General features: G+C 44.7%; 2 protein-coding genes across 3 annotated transcripts in view; one reads left to right on the top strand and one right to left on the bottom strand.

Moving 5' to 3' along the window:
• Window positions 1-9,011, top strand: part of bcl9l (bcl9 like) — a 29,116-nt gene extending 20,105 nt beyond the window's left edge. The window contains exons 4-9 of the mRNA XM_030744328.1: window positions 2,188-2,310; window positions 2,607-2,781; window positions 2,873-2,957; window positions 3,521-5,915; window positions 6,037-6,291; window positions 7,226-9,011. Of these exons, the coding sequence (XP_030600188.1) occupies window positions 2,188-2,310; window positions 2,607-2,781; window positions 2,873-2,957; window positions 3,521-5,915; window positions 6,037-6,291; window positions 7,226-8,385 (4,193 nt within the window). The 3' untranslated portion in view covers window positions 8,386-9,011. The remainder of the gene's footprint in view (window positions 1-2,187; window positions 2,311-2,606; window positions 2,782-2,872; window positions 2,958-3,520; window positions 5,916-6,036; window positions 6,292-7,225) is intronic.
• On the bottom strand, window positions 8,935-11,342 carry cxcr5 (chemokine (C-X-C motif) receptor 5). Of its 2 annotated transcripts, none has more exons than XM_030744329.1 (2): window positions 11,227-11,342; window positions 8,935-10,207 (listed from the first exon to the last, which is right to left on the bottom strand). In XM_030744329.1, exons 1-2 carry the CDS (start codon window positions 11,269-11,271, stop codon window positions 9,098-9,100), a joined length of 1,155 nt encoding a protein of 384 aa, XP_030600189.1. In that variant the 5' UTR covers window positions 11,272-11,342; the 3' UTR covers window positions 8,935-9,097. The 2 variants fall into 2 exon arrangements, with proteins under 2 accessions (XP_030600189.1, XP_030600190.1); XM_030744330.1 differs by having other exon boundaries at window positions 11,239-11,295.
• Between the last annotated feature and the right edge of the window lie 9,988 nt (window positions 11,343-21,330).

Here is a 21,330-nt window from a genome sequence, read left to right on the forward strand (position 1 = left end):
CACACACACACACAGAACCAGAATTGTGCTATCAAAGTTAATGATTTGCTGATTTGCATCATGGGAACTTGCGTTTTGTCCCCACAAGGGGAGGGAAGTCCCCACGGTGTGATTATGTAAACAGAATAATGTCTCCACATGTGAATAATGAGCATGAACACATAAAAACTCTGAAGGAGAGGTGTGGTTCAGCACACAGAAGAGCAGAGGAAACCGTGAAAGATGGGGTGGATTCATTCACTGCTGCACTTATTTCCCATCAACTGACATATTTGATAAGTTTTGATAGTGGCCGCTTCTTTCATATACATGTGAATGTCATCCATAAGCCCTTTTTTAAACTGACTGTGTGGGACAGACCGCATGTCACAGGTGATCCTGTTCAATCCGGGCTCAGATTTGGGGGTAACTTTCATAATGAATTGATCTCTGATGCTGTCTCATGTGGCAGGTGTGTAATAAGCAGCCACAGCTCCTGTTCTGTTTTCATCGCTGTAACGACTTCAACCTTAAAGACACTTTTTTTTTCTTAAATGAGGAGCTTTGATGCTTTCTAGAGATTAGCTCGGTTAGACGGTGACATTACAAATGTTACACTCATGCTGAGAGCATTCACTCAGCCTGTGATGTCTGTGGTTGAGCTGAGTACCTTAGGATGCATCAGAGACACAAATGATCATAATGTGTGCGAGTGAATGCAGTGGCATGAGTTCAACTGATACATGAAGAATGTGAGTTAAGCAGCTGTTGATGATGATGATGAAGCAGACTCAGGGTCTGGGCCTCTTGGTTCCTCCAGCAGAGCTGCAGAGAAGCAGTGCCAGATATTTTCTTCTTCTGTGTTTCTGGTGATGGAGGTGAAAAGAACAAACGTTAGCATTTAAGTTTTTCCTTTAATTTGTCCACATCCGTACATGCGCACATATTCAGATCCATGTGGTTATTCTGCGTGTTATATTAGCCAGACCTTGAAATATGCAGTGAACAGTGGTCTGTACACAGCAGCAGAACTGGCTCACTAACTTTTTCAACCCAGTAACTACTGGGTTGAAAAAAGGTAGCAGTCCTCCCTCTGCTGTTGGGTTTTCTGTACTGTCACAGCAATTTGCAGTTTGACTGTAAATGTACAGACTCCGGTCTGTGGTTTATTTGGAGGTCGTTTTCCTCTGAAATCGGTCAGATTTAATGATGATCCTCACTGGTTTGTTAGAGAGCTGATCTGGAAGCATGTCAGTAATCGGGGAGACTGCCGCCGTGCCGCTCTTTGCTTTCGCCCTTTAGAGTTTTAATTGTTTTTGGTTTTCGGTTCTCCACGTCTGCTGCAGGTTGGACCACAGCAGCTCACGCTCTCACATGTAGATGTGATGAACATCGTTACACAAAACATGATGACAGGAGTGCCAGTGAAATTTTTACCTGCAGGTTATGTTGATGAATCAATGAGGTAATTATTATTTGTTTTACAAAAAGTCATAGGAGCATAATCCACTGCCACTCACTCAGAGTGACTGTGGAAGTAGCGGTCAAAGCAAAGCAGGGGGATTCCCCGGATGCTCCCGGGCCAGCAGGGAAATAATCCTTCCAGTGTATTTTGAGTCTTCCTCACCATCTTGTCCCAGGTGGAAATGCCTGTAATACCTTGTTGGGAGGTGTCCAGGTGCTGTTCCCATCAGATGCCAGAACCACCTCATATTACCAATATTTTAAATTTTGCACAGGCAGACAGTCAGTGACAGCCCTCCCGGTGCTTCATATGTGACATTGTTTCAGGTTAGAGACACAGGTGCACCTTCTGCTAACGGCAGCTGCAGAATGGCCGTATTAATTCATGTTTTCCTACCACTTGTATCACAGATGCGCACTGTAGCTCCAGTTAAACTCTAACTGAGCCTAATTTTACTGGTGTGACTTCACGGTGCAGCTAATTTACCATTTTAAGACCATATAATGATTGTAAGGTGAGTCTGCCATTAGAAACACTGTTTTCAGTGATGGGCTCTATTTGTTAAGGCAGCTGTAAGTTTGAATCCTATTAACTTCCAGCAGGTAAAGCACGCTGCATCTGAACAAAGAGCTCCTGAACTAATGACTGTGGAAAATAAATGCTGGGCTTAGACCATTACTTTTAACAGTAGAGAGGAAATAGCAGATGCATAAATGTGAATGTGTGTGCTTGTTGTCCTGTAGAGGGTGTTATGCGCAGTAAGCGGCGCTGTGTTCTGGAGAAGAAACAGCCGTACAGTGGAGATGAATGGTGCTCTGGACCTGACACGGAGGAAGATGAAGACAAGCCGCACACTGCAGCCCACCGTGAGTCTGTGCACCTCGACGCTGTGGTGAAACTCGCTGTCTGAATGTGGCAGTAATCTTACTGTGACCACAACAGTGAAAGCCACATGAATCCCATGTAGACTAGACTTCAGCTGTGGGAGATCCTGCATGTATGAAACACTGTGAAATAGAGATGACATACTATCCCTTCACATGTGTTTTAGCGCCCTCTGCTGTTGAGCGCCTGCAGCCAAGTGGATGAGCTGGTATTAAAATAAGAATTCAAGCTATTTTAGAGAAATTAAAGCACTGTGTTAATCTTTTTTTTTTCTAAGGGGAGCGAGGGCTGCCAGGTCCTATCCAGGGACGCTCTGATCGCTTGACTGCAGGATCCATGCCAGAACCTGGAGGTCCAGCAATGGGCTGTGGGGTGGGACCGGGGCTAAAAGCAGAGCCGCCTCAGCCTTCACAGCAGGTGGTGTATGTCTTCACAACCAGCCTTGCCAACAGGTGAGAAGTATTTTCTGTCCCGATGTTTATAGTAGAAAAGGAGATCAAGATTATCAGCTCGTAACGGCGCCCATTTTTTGTTTTTCGACAGCGCTGCAGAGGCAGTAATGAAAGGGCAGACCGACTCCATCCTTCTGTTTCACCAGCAAAACGTTCCACATTCAAAGCTGGAGCAGGTCAGACAGCTCTCTCTTTTTCTTAGGTTTAAACTGGTTAAACCACATGGGAGTAAAAGTGTTTCCACATTAAAGGTCACAGGTGCAAACTGCGTGGGAAGGTTTATTTGTTTAGTTATTTTAATCTCGGATACCTCTCTCTTCCTGTTTCTGTCTCCTCTGACGACTGCTGTAAATAATACTGCGAAAGTGAAATTGTTGAGCAGGTAGACGCTATACTATGGAGTATAGTCAGAGGTTTGTCAGAGAAGTTTTTTAGGTCCAACTGCTGCAGACTTCTGGAGGATGGGGATTTACTGCTGGCCTCAGTAGGCCTTGGGTTATGGCAGGTGTGCAGTGCTATAGTAACAGACAACAGTGAAACTCTGCAGATGCAGCAGTGACTACTGGTGTAGGCGATACCAGCAGGAGACAAACTGCCAAAGCTCACATAGAGAGAACAACTTAAACCAAAATACCTGATAGCAGAAAACCCTCATCATACTGCTGCTAATGGAAATGAATATGAGTAATAGCGCTTTAAACGCTTAACCTCGTGTTTCTCATCCCTTTCTCTGCCACAGGGCCACACATCAGGGAAGCTTTCTAACTTATCTGAGAAGGTAAATACCAGTAGTTCACCACCCACAGGCACCCCTAAATCCCAAAGTGGAACTCCACGGCCAGCCTCCGCAGGTGTTGGAGGTCCAATGCATACTGCAGGGACACCGTCATCAGCAGGGCACTCTGATAATGAATCCCCTCAGACCAGACCTGGCGTAGCTTCCAGCAATAACAGCATTATCACCCATAGGTCAGAGGGAGGGAGCACGGCAGCGCTCGCTGGCGCAGACCCAGGAACTGGAAATGCGAAAGGTACAGGGGGTATGCCTCTTCCTGTTTCTAGTGTCTCTCCCTCGGGAAGTCCTTCCATCTTAGCCACACACCTGCAGAGTGATGCGGTCCAGAGGGGCGGCCAAGGAAACGCAGACGGTCTTTCCAAAGAGCAGCTGGAACACAGGGAGCGCTCTTTGCAGACACTGAGAGACATAGAGAGGCTGCTTCTGCGCAGTGGGTCAGGTGGAGGCTCTGGAGACCCCACCAGCGCCAACAACAGCGCTCTCAATAACTCCTCCAACACAAATACTAATAATACTGACAGGGGCGGTATTCTTGAGGACAATAACAATGGTAATAATAACTCTGGAAATTGTAGTAGCGGTAATATGTTATCATCAGCCTTGGCTGCAATCGGAGAGATGAAGAAGTATGAAGAACCCCTACAGTCGATAATTTCTCAGACACAATCCATTGGTGGACCTGCCCTTGATATCCCTCAAATGGACTCTCATCATAACCTACCACAGCCTCCACACCACCATCTGTCTTCACCTGGGGATGACATGGGCCCCTTACTTGGACAAGAGGGACTGACCCCAGAGCAGATGGCCTGGAGGAAACTTCAAGAGGAATACTACCAGGAGAAGAGACGACAACAGGAAATTCACCCCGCTGCACATCCCCAGAACTTTAGAATGATGACTGACATGGGCATGCCTATGATGATGAGAGGACCCCCTCCGCCATACCACAGCAAGCCTGGAGACCAGCAATGGGGTCCTGCCAATATGATGGGAGGAGGAGTGGGTGGAAATGGACGAATAATAGAAATGCAAGAGGGACCCCGTGGCCCAAGGTTCCTTGGACAAATGCAGAGGGGGCAACCAGGAGGGGGCTTCCCTGGTAGTCCAGGGGGAGTTTTATCAATTGAAGGACTCGGACCGCACAGGCCCTCCCGTCCAGGCATGATTTGGCTAGATGATATGCCCAACAATATCGGTGGTGGAAGTCCTTTTCATGGATGCTACCCTGGTGGGCCTCCTCAACACTTGCAAGGTGACCCGGAGCATCTGTTAACACGCGAGGAAGTGTTTCGCATCATGGAGAAACGGCACATGCCGAGCGTTTCCAGGTTTGAACTTGATAGACTGGCTAAACAGCAACAACAAGGCAACCTGGGCCCAAGGCTTATGGATAATCTTGGAGGTCCAGATCTTCCCAATTTAGCTATGGGCCGGGGTCAACCCTCTGGTCGAGGTGACCCCATGGACTTTCCTGGTTCACGTGAATTAATGGGCTCTCCTGGAGGGGGTCCTCACATGAGAGAGTTGGTAGATTCTCCTCTGGGGAGCCACATGACAATGAATATGAACCCACAAATGAATGTTCAGCAGCAACCGCAGATGATGCTGTCTCAGAAGCTCAGAGGAGGCCATGGAGGAGGGGGGCCTCTAGTAGAGATGTTTGGCGCTGGAGAGAGTCCACGAATCAGGGCTTCTCAGAATGGAAGAGGAGGAAATAAGGGAATGATCCCTGGACCTGAAGGTCCTTATCAGTTTCCAAATCAAGGTCCTTTTTCTGGAGGACAGATGGAAGGCCCCTATCTTCAACAAAGTGGCCCAGAGATGTTTGGGCCTGACCATCAAGGGCCTAATCAAATGGGAGGTACATCGCGTCTTAGTCATATGCCGATGGCCGGAGGCCTTAGGGGTGCGGACCTCGGTTCTAGGCACACCTCTGACCTGTCAGTAAATGTTAACCCTCTGACATCTCCTTCAGTGCCTCCTCCTCATCAGTTAAAGTCTCCATCTCTCAATCAAGAGTCATCTCCTCTGATACCTTCGCCCTCTGCTCCGGGGCTGAAGTCACCATCACAGGTCTCTGCTGGGCATCATCCCCCTCTTCCACCTGCATCTGGTGCTGGGACTCCTTCCTCTTCTTCCATGAAGTCTCCCCAGGTAATGGGATCTTCCAGCCTTGGGTTGCATTCTCCATCTGCCTCCCCCGGACGACTGAAGTCCCCCGCCTTGGCTGCAGGCTCTCCGGGGTGGACGTCTCCTAAACCAGCTCTTCCGAGTCCGGGTGGTCCAGCCGGTGGAAAGGTGGTGGGCAATGGAGGGTGTAGTTCCACTGAAACAGGTAGACTCCGATCCAAGTTCAAAACAAACATCAGTGAAGCCAATTATGGCATCTTTGATTTCTGTGATTTTCTTTGTCCTGCTGTGATAACACAAAATTTTCATTGTTCTTTTTTTTGCAGGTCAGTCACTCCCCCCTAGAAGTTCAAGCTCTACCCCCATTTCCCAGCCGGGCTCTATGAATCCTAGTATGCCATTTACTTCATCTCCCGATGCTCCACCGTCTCAGAATCCATTATCTCTTATCATGTCTCAAATGTCCAAGTATGCCATTCCCAGTTCTACTCCTCTCTATCATGATGCCATCAAAACCATCGCTACTTCTGATGATGAGATGCTACCAGATCGTCCTCTTCTATCTGGTGTCAGCATTGGAGGTATGAAAACGGGCATATGTTACAGACCAAAGAACACCTTTTACAGTCGGACAGTATACTGAGGATTGTACTTACACTGTGCTGGTGTAAGATCATTTTTCCATGCCATTACAGAAATATCTGAAGTGTATTAATCCTGTCTGTGAAAGCCTTATGTCAGCTTAAATTCACATGTACTGCTCAAAAAAATTAAAGGAACACTTTAATCAGAGTTTGGTATCAAGTCAGTGAAACATCCTGATAACTGACTGCCATCAGGTATCAGGATGAAGTCCTTGGACCCACTGTCAGACCCTACGCTGGAGCAGTGTGTGTTGGGTTCCTCCTGGTGCCTCATGTGGTGAGAGTACCATTGACTGGCCCCCACACTGACCTAAATCCAGTAGAACACCTCTGGGACATTATGATTCAGTCCATCTGATACCTCCAGGTTGGACCTCAGACTGTCCAGGAGCTCAGTGATGCTCCGGTCCAGATCTGGGAGGTGATCCTCCAGGACACCATCCATCATCTCATTAGGAGCCCTGATGTTGTCAGGCATGCATACAGTCATGTGGGGGCCACACAAGCTACTGTGGACCATTTAGAGTTGCTGCAGTGAAATTTCAGCTAAATGTTCTGACCTGCTGCATCATTTTGCTTTGAATTCAGCCTCTGTAGGCTGATGATTTTCATTTCCATCAAAACTGTGGCATCCTTTCAATCCTCACACATCACCCAGTCCATATCAGTGTAGATGTCCAGATTTATTATTTTCTCATTGGGATCTGATGTGTTTTCAAAGTGTTTCTTCAATTTCTTTGAGCAGTTTATTATAATAGTGGAATTTTGAGTAGAATAAACCTCCAATTAATACTTTGTAATTCTAATGGGTTAGTAAAATAATAATTATTGATAGCACGTTTTTCACATGTTGATCTTGTTTTGTCAACAGGAACCATGGGGAATCCCCAGACATCGCAGATCGGTCCTCACAGTGACCCCCAAAGCCCCATGGGTATCGTAAGCCAGGGTCCGCAGCACTTGTCCCATGAAACCGCAGCACCTGTGCTTTCCTCCCCAAACCAAATGGGCATGCCTGCCATGAATTCTGCCATGATGGGAGGAGGCACACCTGAGGGGATGGGGCCCTGCAACGTATCGCCGATACCCCAGACAGCAGGGTTTCCCCGCATGCAGCCACCATCGCACGGGCCCATGCACTCACCTATTGGAGGAATGTCTCAGAATTTCTCTCAGTCTGCTGAAGATCTTCTGCCACATCAGCAGTTACACCTTCTTAACAAAGGTCATCCTCACCAACGCCCCTCTCACCCATCAGACTCATTTGCCTCGCTTCCCATAGGCGAAGGACCCGATCTAAGTGAAGTTATACGTCCCACTCACACAGGGATTCCCGAGTTTGATCTCTCCCGCATCATTCCTTCTGATAAGCCCAGTAGCACTCTTCAGTATTTTCCCAAGAGTGAGCCACATCCGAATCCACATCAAGGGATGCCATCGCAGCCACCACCGCAGCTCCTTAAACAGCTGTCTTCTTCTGGCCCTCCACACAGCAGCGGCCCTTCGTCCAACCCCCACTTAGCGAGCCTGCAAAATATGATGGCTGAACAGCAGCTGCCGCCTCACCCCTCACACGGTGGAATACGCCAGGGCATGGGCATTCCTCAGGGGGGCTCCAGGGGTATGGTTTCTACCGGGGGCATGGGCCCTATGTGCCCTCCTGGACATATGATGGGAAGGACAGGCCTGATGCCCCAGCAGCAACTCCAGCAACAGCAAGCCATGATGGCTAACAGCCTCCTCCATCATCCCTCCAATCCATACCCCGGAATGATGCCTTCTCAGCAGCACCAACAGAATCTGATGGCACAGCAAAATATTATGATGATGCAGGCTAAGCAGCGAAGCATGGCAATTCCAGGGGAACCCTTTGGACCCCAGGGCCCGCTCATGTCCCCTCAGGGCCCCATGATGGCCCCTCCCCATCCACAGGCTGGTATGATGGGCCCACAGTCTCTCAGACAGCGGGGAATGTCTCTGGACAGTTCCATTGGCTACGGCCCCGGAGGTATGGCCAATATGCCATTCTGATCCAGCTCAGCAGACAGTTCATGAAGCAGTGTGTTCACTGCCCCCCCCCTCCCCCCTCCCCATTGTGTCCAAATTTTTCATTGTTATTCTTGTAGTTGTTTTAAAAAGGAGGAAATAATAAAAAAAAAAAGTTTTAGGATTCCAACTGATTAAAAATGAAATCACTGTAACACTGTTCAATAACACGTTTGAAGCCATTTTCTAAAAACTGTAAAATGTGTATATTTCAAAAATGTGTGTATTTGTTGTGGGAACAGCGCGGCAGTCAGGAGAGGAGTGCCTCAAATTTCTATTTGTTTTAATATCATTGATTTATTTTCTCCAACTACCAAACTGTTGTGCAAAGGAATTCTATATATATATATATATATAATATATATATACTTGCTGTATATAAGATGCAATTTGTGATTGTTTGCAGTTGTTCTGTATAACTGTGTTTTAATAGGAGTTTCCAAAAAAGAATAATAAGGATCTCTAACATGGTTTCTGTTTTGATTCTTGTGTTAATTCTTGTAATTTGATAACAAGGGAACACGGGTGTTGTATGAAAGATAAAAACTTTATTGAATTGTAGCTACAGAACAACACAAGGCTGATTTTTGTTGACTGAGTAAATAAAAAAACAATGCAGTTAAAGCAGCAGTGAGTACTATATCATGAGGATGCTGTACAGAGGAGGGGCGCTCACTCCCATCGTATGGACACTGTGTTAAATGAGCACTAAGCTGTTGGTGGTTGCTCCGTCAGAGGTGGATGTGCGGCTGTGACGGTGGACTCTGAGGAGAGGCAGGCAGATCCGACTGCAGCCCAGCTTGCAGAGCAGCTGGATCATCTCATTTCGAAAGCGCACCCCGACAAAGGCGTACAGGAAAGGGTTCAGGCAGCAGTGCGTGATCCCCAGGCTCTTTGTCACTTCGAGCGCCTGCAGCATTATTTTTCCAGATTCACAGTCTTCCGCGATCACCTCCAGTTCCCTCAGGGTCTGTACCATCAGGCTGATGTTAAACGGTAGCCAACAGAAACAAAACACAAGCGTGACGAGCAAAGCTATTCGGATGGCTCCCTTTTTCGCCTCGCTTTTCTGGCTCTTGCACAGGGTGAATATTAGCATTGTGTAGCAGAAGCTCATGATCGCCAGAGGGATGAAAAAGCAGACGTGATGTAACACATTGCTGGTCAAAACCCAGTTGTGTGCATGAATGCCGAAGTTGTGGTAGTAACAGATGAGGGTGTCTGAGCTCTGATCTTTCTGCGTCACTGTAGCAAACACTGCGTTCGGTAAGGCTAAAGCCAGACAGATGAGCCACAGCGCCGCGCACGTCAGGTGCACTGTTCTTGGAAAGCGGCTCTGCATGCTGGGAACTGCGTGAACGATCGCCAAATACCGATCAAACCCAATGCACGCTAACAGGAAGCTGCCACAAATGAGGTTCAGGCTCTTCAGGAGCTCGTTCAGCTTGCACACAAATACCCCAAACACCCAGCCGGTGGCGCTGTCAGCCACATTGAAAGGAATTGTAAACAGAAGCATGAGGTCAGCCATGGCCAGGTGCAGCAGGTAGATCTCAGTGATGCGCAGCCGGCGGCACCGTGTCAGCAGGACCGTTATCATCAGGCCGTTCCCCGCCACACCCAGCAGGAAGATGACGCTGTAAAGCACCGGCAGGAACACGGTGTAAAAGCTGTGCAGAGACGCGGTGTAGTCACAGATGCAGTCGGGCCCGGTGCCGTCGGTCCAGTTGCAGTCGGTCCAGTTGCAGTCGGGCCCGGTGCAGTCGGACCAGGTGCAGTTGGTCCAGTTATCGTCATCAGACTCCGCCTTGAAAAGAGACAGTTTTACTTTAAATCATCTGATCAGAGATTCGCTCTGTCGCATCGACCGGACTCATTCTGATTATTATTTATTTCACGATGAAGTGAAATGAGTCATTACATGAGTGTGATGCTGTTGTGTAATAATTAAGTACTTTTTCTCCGCTGCACTTTTCTCGGTGTGATGATCATGCAGGAAACTGCGAACACACCAGATTGTTTTCACTTCCCTTTCACGGTGACTCGGAGGCATTTTGAGCAGAACGTGATAAAAAAAATTCTAGTGTGGCTAAAAATAACTAACTGGTCATGTAGAAGGTGGCACCATGTCTCACTGTTAAATCAGTGTTGCTAAATAAAACCACTGACCGATAAAAACAATTTTTAATAAGAAACTATCACAAACAGACTTGTTATCTACATTTTTCTTCCCTCATCTGTGCGCTGACAAATGGGTATTAATAGAACATTACATAATTCACTCTTCTTCAGTTCATATCAGTTTTATTTATATAGCACCAAATCACAACCAACACTTGCTTCCATGTGGGATGTATTACAGTAGATTTCAGCCAGTTTAACGCGCCCAAATTTGTGAATTACATTTCTGAACTGCGCAAAACATTAATATCTGAGCCGGAATCACAGGCAGCAGGAACATGTTGCTCATTAGATTTAAAAACTTTTATTTTCAAATATGAGCTGAGACTTGGAAACTGAGAGTACGGGATTATATTAATGTGAGGATTAACTACGATTTACAGAACGTGTGACTGTAGAGTAAATAACAACAGAGTCTACCTTATTGTTTACTTATTCCTTTATAGTTGTAAAAACAAAACAAAAAATTCTTATTGATCCTAATCTAAGTTTAATCTACATTTAAATCTGTCAGATTAAATTAGGACAGCATGTCTCTCACTATACTACAATAGCTTGTATACTGGGAAAATAATTAAAAAACTCGTTATTATTGTCTTGCAGGATATTTGCAATAATTTTTCCATTCACGCCACAATTTCTTACCTTAGAGCTTACCTCAAATACTGTATAAGTCATTGTCATAGCCATGCGAATTAATCTTCTCTGTCTGAGTCACACTGCAGCACTGAAATATCCCTGAACTTCCTGTCGGTGACAGCTGCTCTGTATTTGCTATGCTGATTTTTTTTTTTAGGTTGGGGTGTCAGTGGGATGAAAGAAGACGGAGAAAAAAAACCCAAAATCAAGGCTTTAAAGTCGTCTATAATAACTGCGCCCCATGATGTAGTCCAGCTTCCGACAAGCACGTGACCACTGCGCTCAGCTGGTCAGATTCTGGAAGTTACACCCATGTTACATGTTTTTGTGTTTACACGTGCTAATGTTGGTAAGGTGGTGACTGTGTTGATAAATGTCTACCCAGATCCTAACATGTACATATGACATCTGTAGGTTCCCTCAGTTCAATTTATATATAATTTTTTCAGTGACTTATCAATTTAAAGTAGTAATAATGGCAATCTTTGAGACAAAAACTAAAATAAGACTGCAACTGGCAGTGATTTACCTCAATTTATTTTAGCTGTCAAACTATATACTACAATTGTATATCCTTGTTTTGTTATAGATAATCACATTTCATGGTTAAAATGATAAAAACAAACAAAGCTATTTCCAACTTTTGATTTATCAAATTTAATTGCTTTAAAAATTCAATGTTTTATTATTATTAGACAGAAACTCTGGTGTGGATGTGTAGCTGCACTGCTCTGCATACACACACACACACACACACACACACACACACACACACACACACACACACACTGCTGTTTTGCACAAGTTACTGCTGTCGCACCTCGGATGTCTACCATCACTCCACTCCACATCCTAATATATATATATATATATATATATATATATATATATATATATATATATATATATATCCCAGTACACCCCTACGAGCGGTCTTTTTGCCCTCCAAGCCCGGGTCCTCTACCAGGGGCCTGGGAGCTTGAGGGTCCTGCACAGTATCTTAGCATCTTAGCTGTTACCACGGGGACCACTGTTACCTTCACCTTCCACATCCTCTCCAGCTCCTCTCTGAGCTCTTGGTACTTATCGAGTTTCTCGTGTTCCTTCTTCTTGATGTTGCCATCACTTGGTATTGCAACGTCTATCACTGCGACCTTCCTCCTCTGTTTGTCCACCACTACTCTGTCCGGTTTGTTAGCCACCACAAGTTTGCCCGTCTGTATCTGGAAGTCAGGATCTTAGCTCTGTTGTTCTCAACCACCCCTGGGGGCGTATCCCATTTTGACCTCAGGACTTCCAGGTCATACTCGGCACAGATGTTCCTGTATACTATGCCGGCCACTTGGTTATGGTGCTCCATGTATGCCTTGCCTGCTAACATCTTGCACCATGCTGTTATGTGCTGGATTGTCTCAGGGGCATCTCTGCACAGCCTGCACCTGGGGTCTTGCCTGGTTTGGTAGACCCCAGCCTGTATTGAGCTTGTGCTCAGAGCTTGTTGCTGTGCTGCCATGATTAGTGCCTCTGTGCTGTCTGTCAGTCCAGCCTTGTCCAGCCATTGGTAGGATTTCTCTATGTCTATGTCTCTATGTTTGGCTTTTGTTCACAACGCTCTCTCGTATAGTTTTTTATTGTTCCATGGACAAATGTTATTTGTAAATGTTAATGTACCAGCATTCAGCAGGGCTGAGTTTTATCATGTTTATTTACCAAATTTAAACAGACACAGTTCAACACTATAAAAAATATTTGTGTTATTGGGCAGCATGGTGGTGTGGTGGTTAGCACTGCTGCCTCCCAGCTGGAATAGTTATCTGATAGTCTGGGTTCAATTTCACTTTAGCCTGGGACTCTTGCTGTGTGGAGTTTGTATGTTCTCTCTGTGTCTGTGTGGGTTTCCTCCCACAATCTGAAGACATGCAGTTACTGGGGTTAGGTTAATTGGTCTCTCTAAATTGCCCATAGGTGTGAATGGTTGTCTGTGTCTGCCCTGCAACAGGCTGGTGACCTGTATGGGGTGTACCCTGCATCTTACTGCCTTGGCAGCTGGGATGGGCTCCAGCCCCCACCACCCCCACACAACCATGAAAAGGATAGGGGGATTGATTGATCAAAAGACATTTTATTTTTTCATGAACTATAAAAGATAAGTTTGGTCAATTAGAACATACAATTTAGTTCAACTGGATATGGAGTAGTGCTTACTTAACAGGCTGAGTTAAATGAACTGTTTCATTACTTAAAAAATTTAAGGCAACGAGTTACTTTGGTTTTTTTAAGTAGATTCAACTTATCCGGGTTTACAGTGTATGTTTGCCGACGTTTGCCACATCCAATACGGCGGCGACGTTGACGTGTATCTACGGTTACACCATCAGATAAACATCATCCAACTCCGTCACTGGTGTCAGTCGTATGTTTTTAATGGCAGTAATTATGATGCAAATGCCACGGCCCAGTCTAAGGTTAAACTCTTTAAAGTGTTTGGTTTAAGGAGCCCCTCAGCTCCACCGTAACCACAAAACTTCAACAATCAGGACATGCAGCTGTTTTTGATTTCATGTACGCCTGTGTGGCAATCAGACAGAGCATATTTAATGATGTAAAAGTAAAATACCATCTAGGAAATCCTCAAAGTAAAACACATGTACATGACAGCGACGTACTGTGTAATACTGCAAACCCTGTTTAACCTGCTTCAGTTTTTCTGGGGTTCAGTGCACCTGTGGGATTGTTATTACTACATTTCATCATATCTGTTTCCATAGAAAAAGAAATGTGTGTGTGTGTGTGTGTGTGTGTGTGTGTGTGGGGGCACAGTCACAGCTTCTGCTGTAATGTGAATGTGGAAGTACGCTGCACACGCAGCAGCTGGCAGGATGCTTCTCCACACAAGTGATCAAAGTCAGCGTGATTAAAAGGTCTTATTTCTGATTTCCGTCTGTGTGCGTGTAACTACAGATGAAGAATTTCCCCAAAACAGGAAAGTACATTCTTGCTGCAAAAGCAAGAACAAGAGGACTTCGCTTTACAAAAACAAGCAGTGTGGGCCGCAGCCAACGGCAACACAGCAAATCTGTTCCCTTCACCAGCCTCTCACAGGACGGCTCTGCGCCGACCGATGAGAGGATCCTATAAACAGTCTTCGTGTCGTCCAGCACAGTTATAATATGGAGCTAGTTAAGGCAAGCACTAAGCTGATGTTCTCCCCACTTACATTAAAATATGAACAGCTAGTTAATATTTGTTATGACCACCTTTACTCTTCGGCACAGTCTGAACTCAGGAACTGTTCTCCAGACTTCCTGAAGGACATCCAAAGCTCTTCTTTGGACGTTTCTGCCTTTGGTTCTGTTCTCTGTCAGGATGATCCCACACTGCTAAAATAATGCTGAGGCCTGGGCTGCAGGGAGGCCGATCCGTGCTGATACTGCTGCATTATCCAGGTGTGCTTTTACTGCATTGGCAGCATCTTTGCATCTAAAGCTTTCCAGATGGTGTTACACAGTGGATCAAAATCTCATGGTACCTTTCTACATTCATAGTTCCATCTATTTTGTCAGGATCTCCAATAACACCGGCTGAAATGCAGCCCAAACCGTGACAGAGCCTGCACCGTGTTTTCAGTCCACTTCTTGTGTAATGTGGCCATGGCCCTTGTAACAAGACCATTTCTGATGAGGCTTCAGCAAAACAGAAGGTGGATCAATTAAAGGGCCGGATGCAGCTCTCAGCTCCTGTGTCAGGTCCTTGCTGGATTTGCTGGATGACTTTCAGATGCTATTTATCTGCTGTAGGTATTTTTTTCAGGCCTGCTGGTTCTTTTGTCTTCCACTTGTCGAATATCCTCACATTTTTTAAGGACACACTGAACACCAAGTTTCCAGCTAATAGCTTTTTGGGAATCAACTTATTAGTGCAAAAATTCTATTTTATGCCTGTCACACTTTGGCATTTATCACAGATTCAACTAAAAAATGGGAATAAAGGATGCATTCTTACAAAATGCTGCTAGTAACAAAGTGCCTAAAGATATAATTTAAGATCTAGTTTTTTGGGGGGGTTTTGCAGACAACACTGGTTCATGCTCCGAGTTTGGCACCTTTTATTTGCTTGAAAAACATTCTTCTGATAATCATCAGGTATGAGAACTGGACTGAAAATGAGTGAAAAAGCAGCCAATGTCCAAGGAGAAACTTTGAAAGCCCTTCAGAGAGCCTGGAGAACGATTGCTCAAGAGCACTTTAAAAAATTACAAGAATGTCTGACTCCTGGAAACAAAATGTAAAGAAATGCACAGTACTGTAGATAATGCAGTTTCCGAAGAAACTGTGGTAGGATCGCTGCTTCTGCTTCTGTGGTTTGTGGCTAAAAATTTGGCAATAGATTGGCTAAAAAAGCTGGGGGGAAACAGCAGTTCTTACTTATATTGTAAATATATGAGGCTTTTCTAAGAATGCTCAAAAACTCCTAACTGGATCTATCTTATTTCTGAACTTCCTGTTAATTTTCTAAAATTAAGAGCCTTTTTTTTTTAAGTTTTACCATGGTAACTGTCTCATTAACCTCAAGGTGAGGTTTGTTGCCTTGTATTGCTACATTGGTTTATGTTGGCTAACGTGTGACAGAAGCAACAAGTCAAAGGAAACTAAAACTAATGGTTTGTATTGTCTCTATGAGTTTATGTTTGTCTCTTAAGCACAAATACCACGTTTCCACCGCCGAGGTGCCGGTGCTGGTGTCGGTTTCAATGAACCGGCAAAACACTTAAGAACGCTTTGTGAACTGCTCCTTTACATATGAGCGTGGGCGGGTCCACACCTGCACAAAGGTGGGAGAACACGCTCCCCTTTCTGTGCTGCGAACACGTTTTAGGGTCCAAACCAAACTACTGCAGCATCTGTGTGCAGCACAGAGGGAAACACAGACAGCGATTAGAGCAAGACGACAAGTACGCACTTTGTGTCCTTTTATCTGTGATATGAACTGATACAAAGCAGCAAGTTCAGCCTTAGAGCCCAACCTAATTCACAGCCCTGAAGTCGCTTTTCTCCTGTAATGCACACCATGCAGTGAAATCGTGGTAGAAAACTTGACGTTGCGACGGCAGAGTCACGCCTTCTTGCTTCGAGACCAGCTAGCTTGCGGCCCGAGTTGAACCCGTTTTTCAGCCAAGCACTGGTGCTGTGTTCGTCCCTTTGAAGAAATCGGCTTGGTTTCTTTTTCCAAAGCGATCTTGGCTATGAGGGCGGGATTTCTCGGATCATTTCTTCTCTGCTTTTTTGTTGATCCAGGAAAACCTGTTTTCAGTGAGTCTGAGAGAGCGCTTCACTCCAATCAAATCATCGAAGAGACAACACCTGACAGCCGAGAGCAGAGTCACTGCTGATCAGTGAAACCAATCTTTCTGATTGTATTGTCATTTTTAAGGACATTTGATTGAAGAACTTGAAATATTGTTCTGTGTTTGGTGTGAGGGTCTGCCATTCAGAGAAAAGTTCTGTAAACAGTTGATTTGGACTGATGGCCAAAGCTTAACTGCTCTGAGGGTTACATAATGAGGCCTTACTGGAGCTGAAAACAGTTGGCTGAAATTCATTTTAATCAAAGGTAGTCCAAATGTCCAATTTATGAAACACAAACTCGGTCGCAGCAATAAAATGTCCTGGTTCACTGAATTTGGTCTGAAAATGATATGAAAGAAGCCACAAAAACACCTGACACACCCCAAAGACTACTCTACTCTACTCTACTCTACTCGACTCTAGTGGTAATCAGACCAACACCACCTGAGATAAAAAGGACTGATTATTTTAACATGGAGACAAAGCATCAACAGCACAACCTCACAGAGGACCAGAAGCACAAACACTGAGACCTGCAGAAACGCCAGTTTGAGCTGGCGAGGTCGTCTGAGAATTAGAAATGGCAGCGAGGAGGAGGGAGAAATACTGAAGGCTGTTTTCAGTGTGATGCTAAAACCACCTGAAAACAGCTGAACTGAAGTGCACACGATCCAAACCCGGTTAGTCGGGGTGCAGGTTGATTTTTTGCTTAGTTAATGATTTGATCCTGTAACTAAACTTAGTGACATGAAAAACTTAGACACATGAAATCTTGGTTTCCAATAACTGATCAACACAGAAGAGATTTGTGATGTTTGCTGACTGTGAGCGCGTCAGAGAAAGATGGTCGATAATAACATGAGTGAAGAAAACGCTGCAGACCGTTAAATACGGCACACATACGCTGCTGCATGCATATGAGTGGAAACCGCAACAGACTGCTGTGTTTGCCATTAGTGATGAACGGTGAAGCTTCCACAACAACAACACACACACACACACACACACACACACTGAAAAGGTGTGAATAGACGGTGTATATCGGAAAAAATAAAAGGTGCAGCCAGATTGATTTTCACTGATGAGCCTCGAGGTTTTCTCAGTATCAGGTATTCATGTTTCTCCTTCAAAAGCTGAAAAGATGAGCTGATGATGTTTAACAGTGCAAAAAAAGAAAAGCATTTATCCCTGCAGAGGCGTCGGCACTGCTGCAGTAACAGGACGGGTTAATGGCCTGTTCTTCTAAGCAGACCTGCAAGACCGCCATGAAAGCACAGTTGAAAGGTCAAAAGGTGAACTTCTCCAAATGACAGAGGAACTCACCTGTGTGGGGCACGTAACCACATTAGACTCCCTCGCTCCATAAAAGGTTTGCAGCGATTCAGTCCATCCAAAACCACAACCAAAGAAACAACTGGTGCCAGCGGATAGACAACTATGCTGCAGGAGAGGCTCCACAGTCAGCAGTGATACATGCACATAACAGTGGACTAACCCATCTGTAACTTGAAAGTCGAAATTTCAAGTTACATAACTCAAAATTTAGAGAAATTAAGTCAAAATTTGAAGAAAATAACTTGAAATTTCAAGTTATGATCTCAATTTTTCAGAAACAAGCTTCCGTATGTGTCACTGATCCTTCTGGACAAAATAAAACTATTTAATTATCAGCTGCTCAAGTAAATTAAAACCATATTCATATGGAAACTTTCAAGACAAACAGCACAAAGTGCTTTACCGCAAAAATGCTAAAGTTCCCCAGAAGCAGGCAGGCATCACACTGTATTACTGGAAATCCCAAATGCTAACAGATGCACTAACACCAGCTTCACTTGTCCGCACAGATGGTGAACCACAACATTTCTGAAATCTGCTGCACCAGAACTGACCTGCAGGCTTCACTCTGATCTGGTGGTGTGTGTAGACGGGTCGGCATCACGCAACTCAAACACCGTTCAAAAAAAGAGAAGTGGTCACAGAGCAGGACAACGTAGCATCGAGCACATCAGTGTCTCATGCTGCTGAACTTGCAGCATTAACACGAGGGTCAGTCACCATGATTCAAACCATGCATTAGGGTGGTGCATGATTTTGGCACATTATGGAAACAATGACAGTTTAACTGCGTCAGGGAAGCCCACTGTACAGAGCAAGCTTGTGGCTGCATGGCTGGATGCCTTATTCCCCAAGATTATAGCTGTCTGTAAATGTGAAACTCACACTTACTCAGAAGACTCTGTATGTTTGTGCAGCTCTAGAGCAGATGCAGCAGTGAAGACAGCAGCTAAGCAGACTGTGAAACCAGACCAAAACCACACAAACGCCATCTCTCAAAGATCTGCAGGCTATCATGCAAAACGAGACTGTCGCCCACGAGGGATCGACGATGGAATGCAGAAAAACACCTGTTAAAGCATCCGAGCTGGTGAGATCTGAAAGGTTCAGCACTTTTTTTTTAGTTTGGTAGCTGATGGTGTGGCCTTTCTTTGGTATGCATCCACATGGCTCTCCAAACATCACAAACACAAAGTGATCCCAGGAGAAGAGGTCAGGTCTGTTCCAGCATGTTAGCTGGTGAAGGTGGTGTGTGATGTTTGGCGCTAACCAGTACTGCACATCATGGCTGCTTTAAAAGAGCAGAAACTGGAAACATGGGCTGATGAATTTAAAGAGAAAGTTCCATGTTCGACAGAGTTTTTGGAAAATGGAAAACTTTATTAGTCTCTGTGGTGACAGGAGTCGTCGTAGCGTCGGCTGTGTGTGCTCTGTATTAGAATGTGCCTCCTTAACTGAACTTCGCTCCTCACGAATGAACCTGATTTGAATCCTGCGCCTGACTCGATGCCCCCCCCGTCACGAATGTGAAGATGCAACAGACGGTAAAAAAGAGAAAAACATGTGTAAGCTTTTAAATAAACAGTTCACTTTCCATGACGTGTTAGATCCCAGGCATGCAAGCGCTGATATTTTTGAAATAATAATAATAATGTTATTACTATGTTTTACATGCAAGTTTTATCAGTGATTAAATATAAGCAGAAGAAAATAAATGGATGGAAATAAGGTGGAAAATTAATCTTCCCCTTTATTTAACCTCTACCGTTGGTATGTTATTGTCACCTTCTTGTATAAAGAGTGTGTGCGAAGATTGAAAACAACTAACTGTCGGCTGTTTGTGGCCATGAGGTGCTTTGTGTGTTTGTTACCAGGTGAGAAGAAACTCCCTTTGTACTCATGATGTGTGTGCAACGGCTGTACAGAGATTGTACCCACACATGAAGGAGCTGCTGCTGCATCGATCCATTTGAAAAGGTTTTTTTTAGTAAATCTCAGAAAATTTGTTTCTTCCTGTTCAAAGGGAGTTTTTTCCTTCCCACTGTCACCATGTGCAGAGTTTTTCTGTAATTATTGTTGGGTTTTTACCTACAATATAAAGCACCTCGAGGCGACTGTTTGTCGTGTGCTATATAAATAAAATTGAGTTGAATTGAATTTCCAGACTGATGGATGACAGTGACTTTGTTTCTCATGTATTCTTGAGTTTCCTTTGATTATGATGTGTTGCGTTGCGTTTTGAGATTTTTAGCCTACTTTACTTTGGCTTCTACTTTGGCTTCTATTTAAGTGACTTCTTGCTTCAGCAGGTCTGGCAGGGATCAGTCTGGGTGTGACTACTGAAACTGGACTCAGCTTTCAAAAAATTGTGTTAAATTCACGATTCAACAAATAAGGTCAATTACAATTTCCACACAGGGCCCAGTAGGTTTGGATAGTGTTTTTCCCTCTTAATAAATGAAATCATCATTTAAAAACTGCACTTTGTATTTACTCAGGTTATCTTTGTCTAATATTATTAATTTGTTTGATCTGAAACGTCTGATGTACCCAGAAACACTCAGTTAGCCATGTGTGACAGCATGTTTTAAACCACACTTCAGAACAGTCATTTGAAACCTCTGAGCTTTGTAAGCTCGACGCTGTGTTGAAATATAAATTGTTATTAGTCGGGTCTTTGATGTTGGTGACCAATATTTGCAAATATTAATATTTATTTAATATTTTTTATCTACCTTTGTCTGAACATTTACATTAAATTCTTGTTTACTGTGTTCAAATAAATATGTTAAATCCTTTTACACGTGCCCGTATGCTCCTGTTAACATTACTCCCCGTTAGCTAATGTGTAATTCAGTCTGAGGTAGAAGAACCTGATTTTATTTCACAGCAGGAGAAAATACTTCTGACAAAGTAAGAATCTGCAGGCAGTTTCTACAAAAGCACAAATAAAATCAGTCAGGAGCAACATAACCAGCTCAGCTCGAGGCGACAAAGACAAAACTCCGACCTGTAACAGCTACGGAAGTCAGGTGAGCAGAAACTTGGACGTGCAACGGCAACAGGAGAGCAAGAGGCTGCAACTGGCCACCAGACAAGCAATTCATAATGCAACACTGGACACAGCATTCATCCTGTTACACAAACAGTTCAATGAGGACAGATCATTGGGAGAAACTCAACAAGATTTATCGACAATACAAACAGCCGTTTGGCTGTTAGACTCTGATGGCCCAGTGAAGCTGGGTGATGGTGGTGGAGACCGAGATGGAGGCTTGGAAGGAGCTCTTGGGTGGCGAAGGGGAGGAGGTGGGTTGTACAAATGAATCTGGAAGGGAGAATGACAGATAAGCAGTCGTATTTAAAATGCTGAGTGATTGGCTCAAGGAATGTGGGCAGAAAGATGACTGGACTAGAAGAGATGAGGTCA

Source organism: Archocentrus centrarchus, chromosome 13 (genome assembly GCF_007364275.1).
Source record: "Archocentrus centrarchus isolate MPI-CPG fArcCen1 chromosome 13, fArcCen1, whole genome shotgun sequence".
Taxonomy (NCBI): domain Eukaryota; kingdom Metazoa; phylum Chordata; class Actinopteri; order Cichliformes; family Cichlidae; genus Archocentrus; species Archocentrus centrarchus.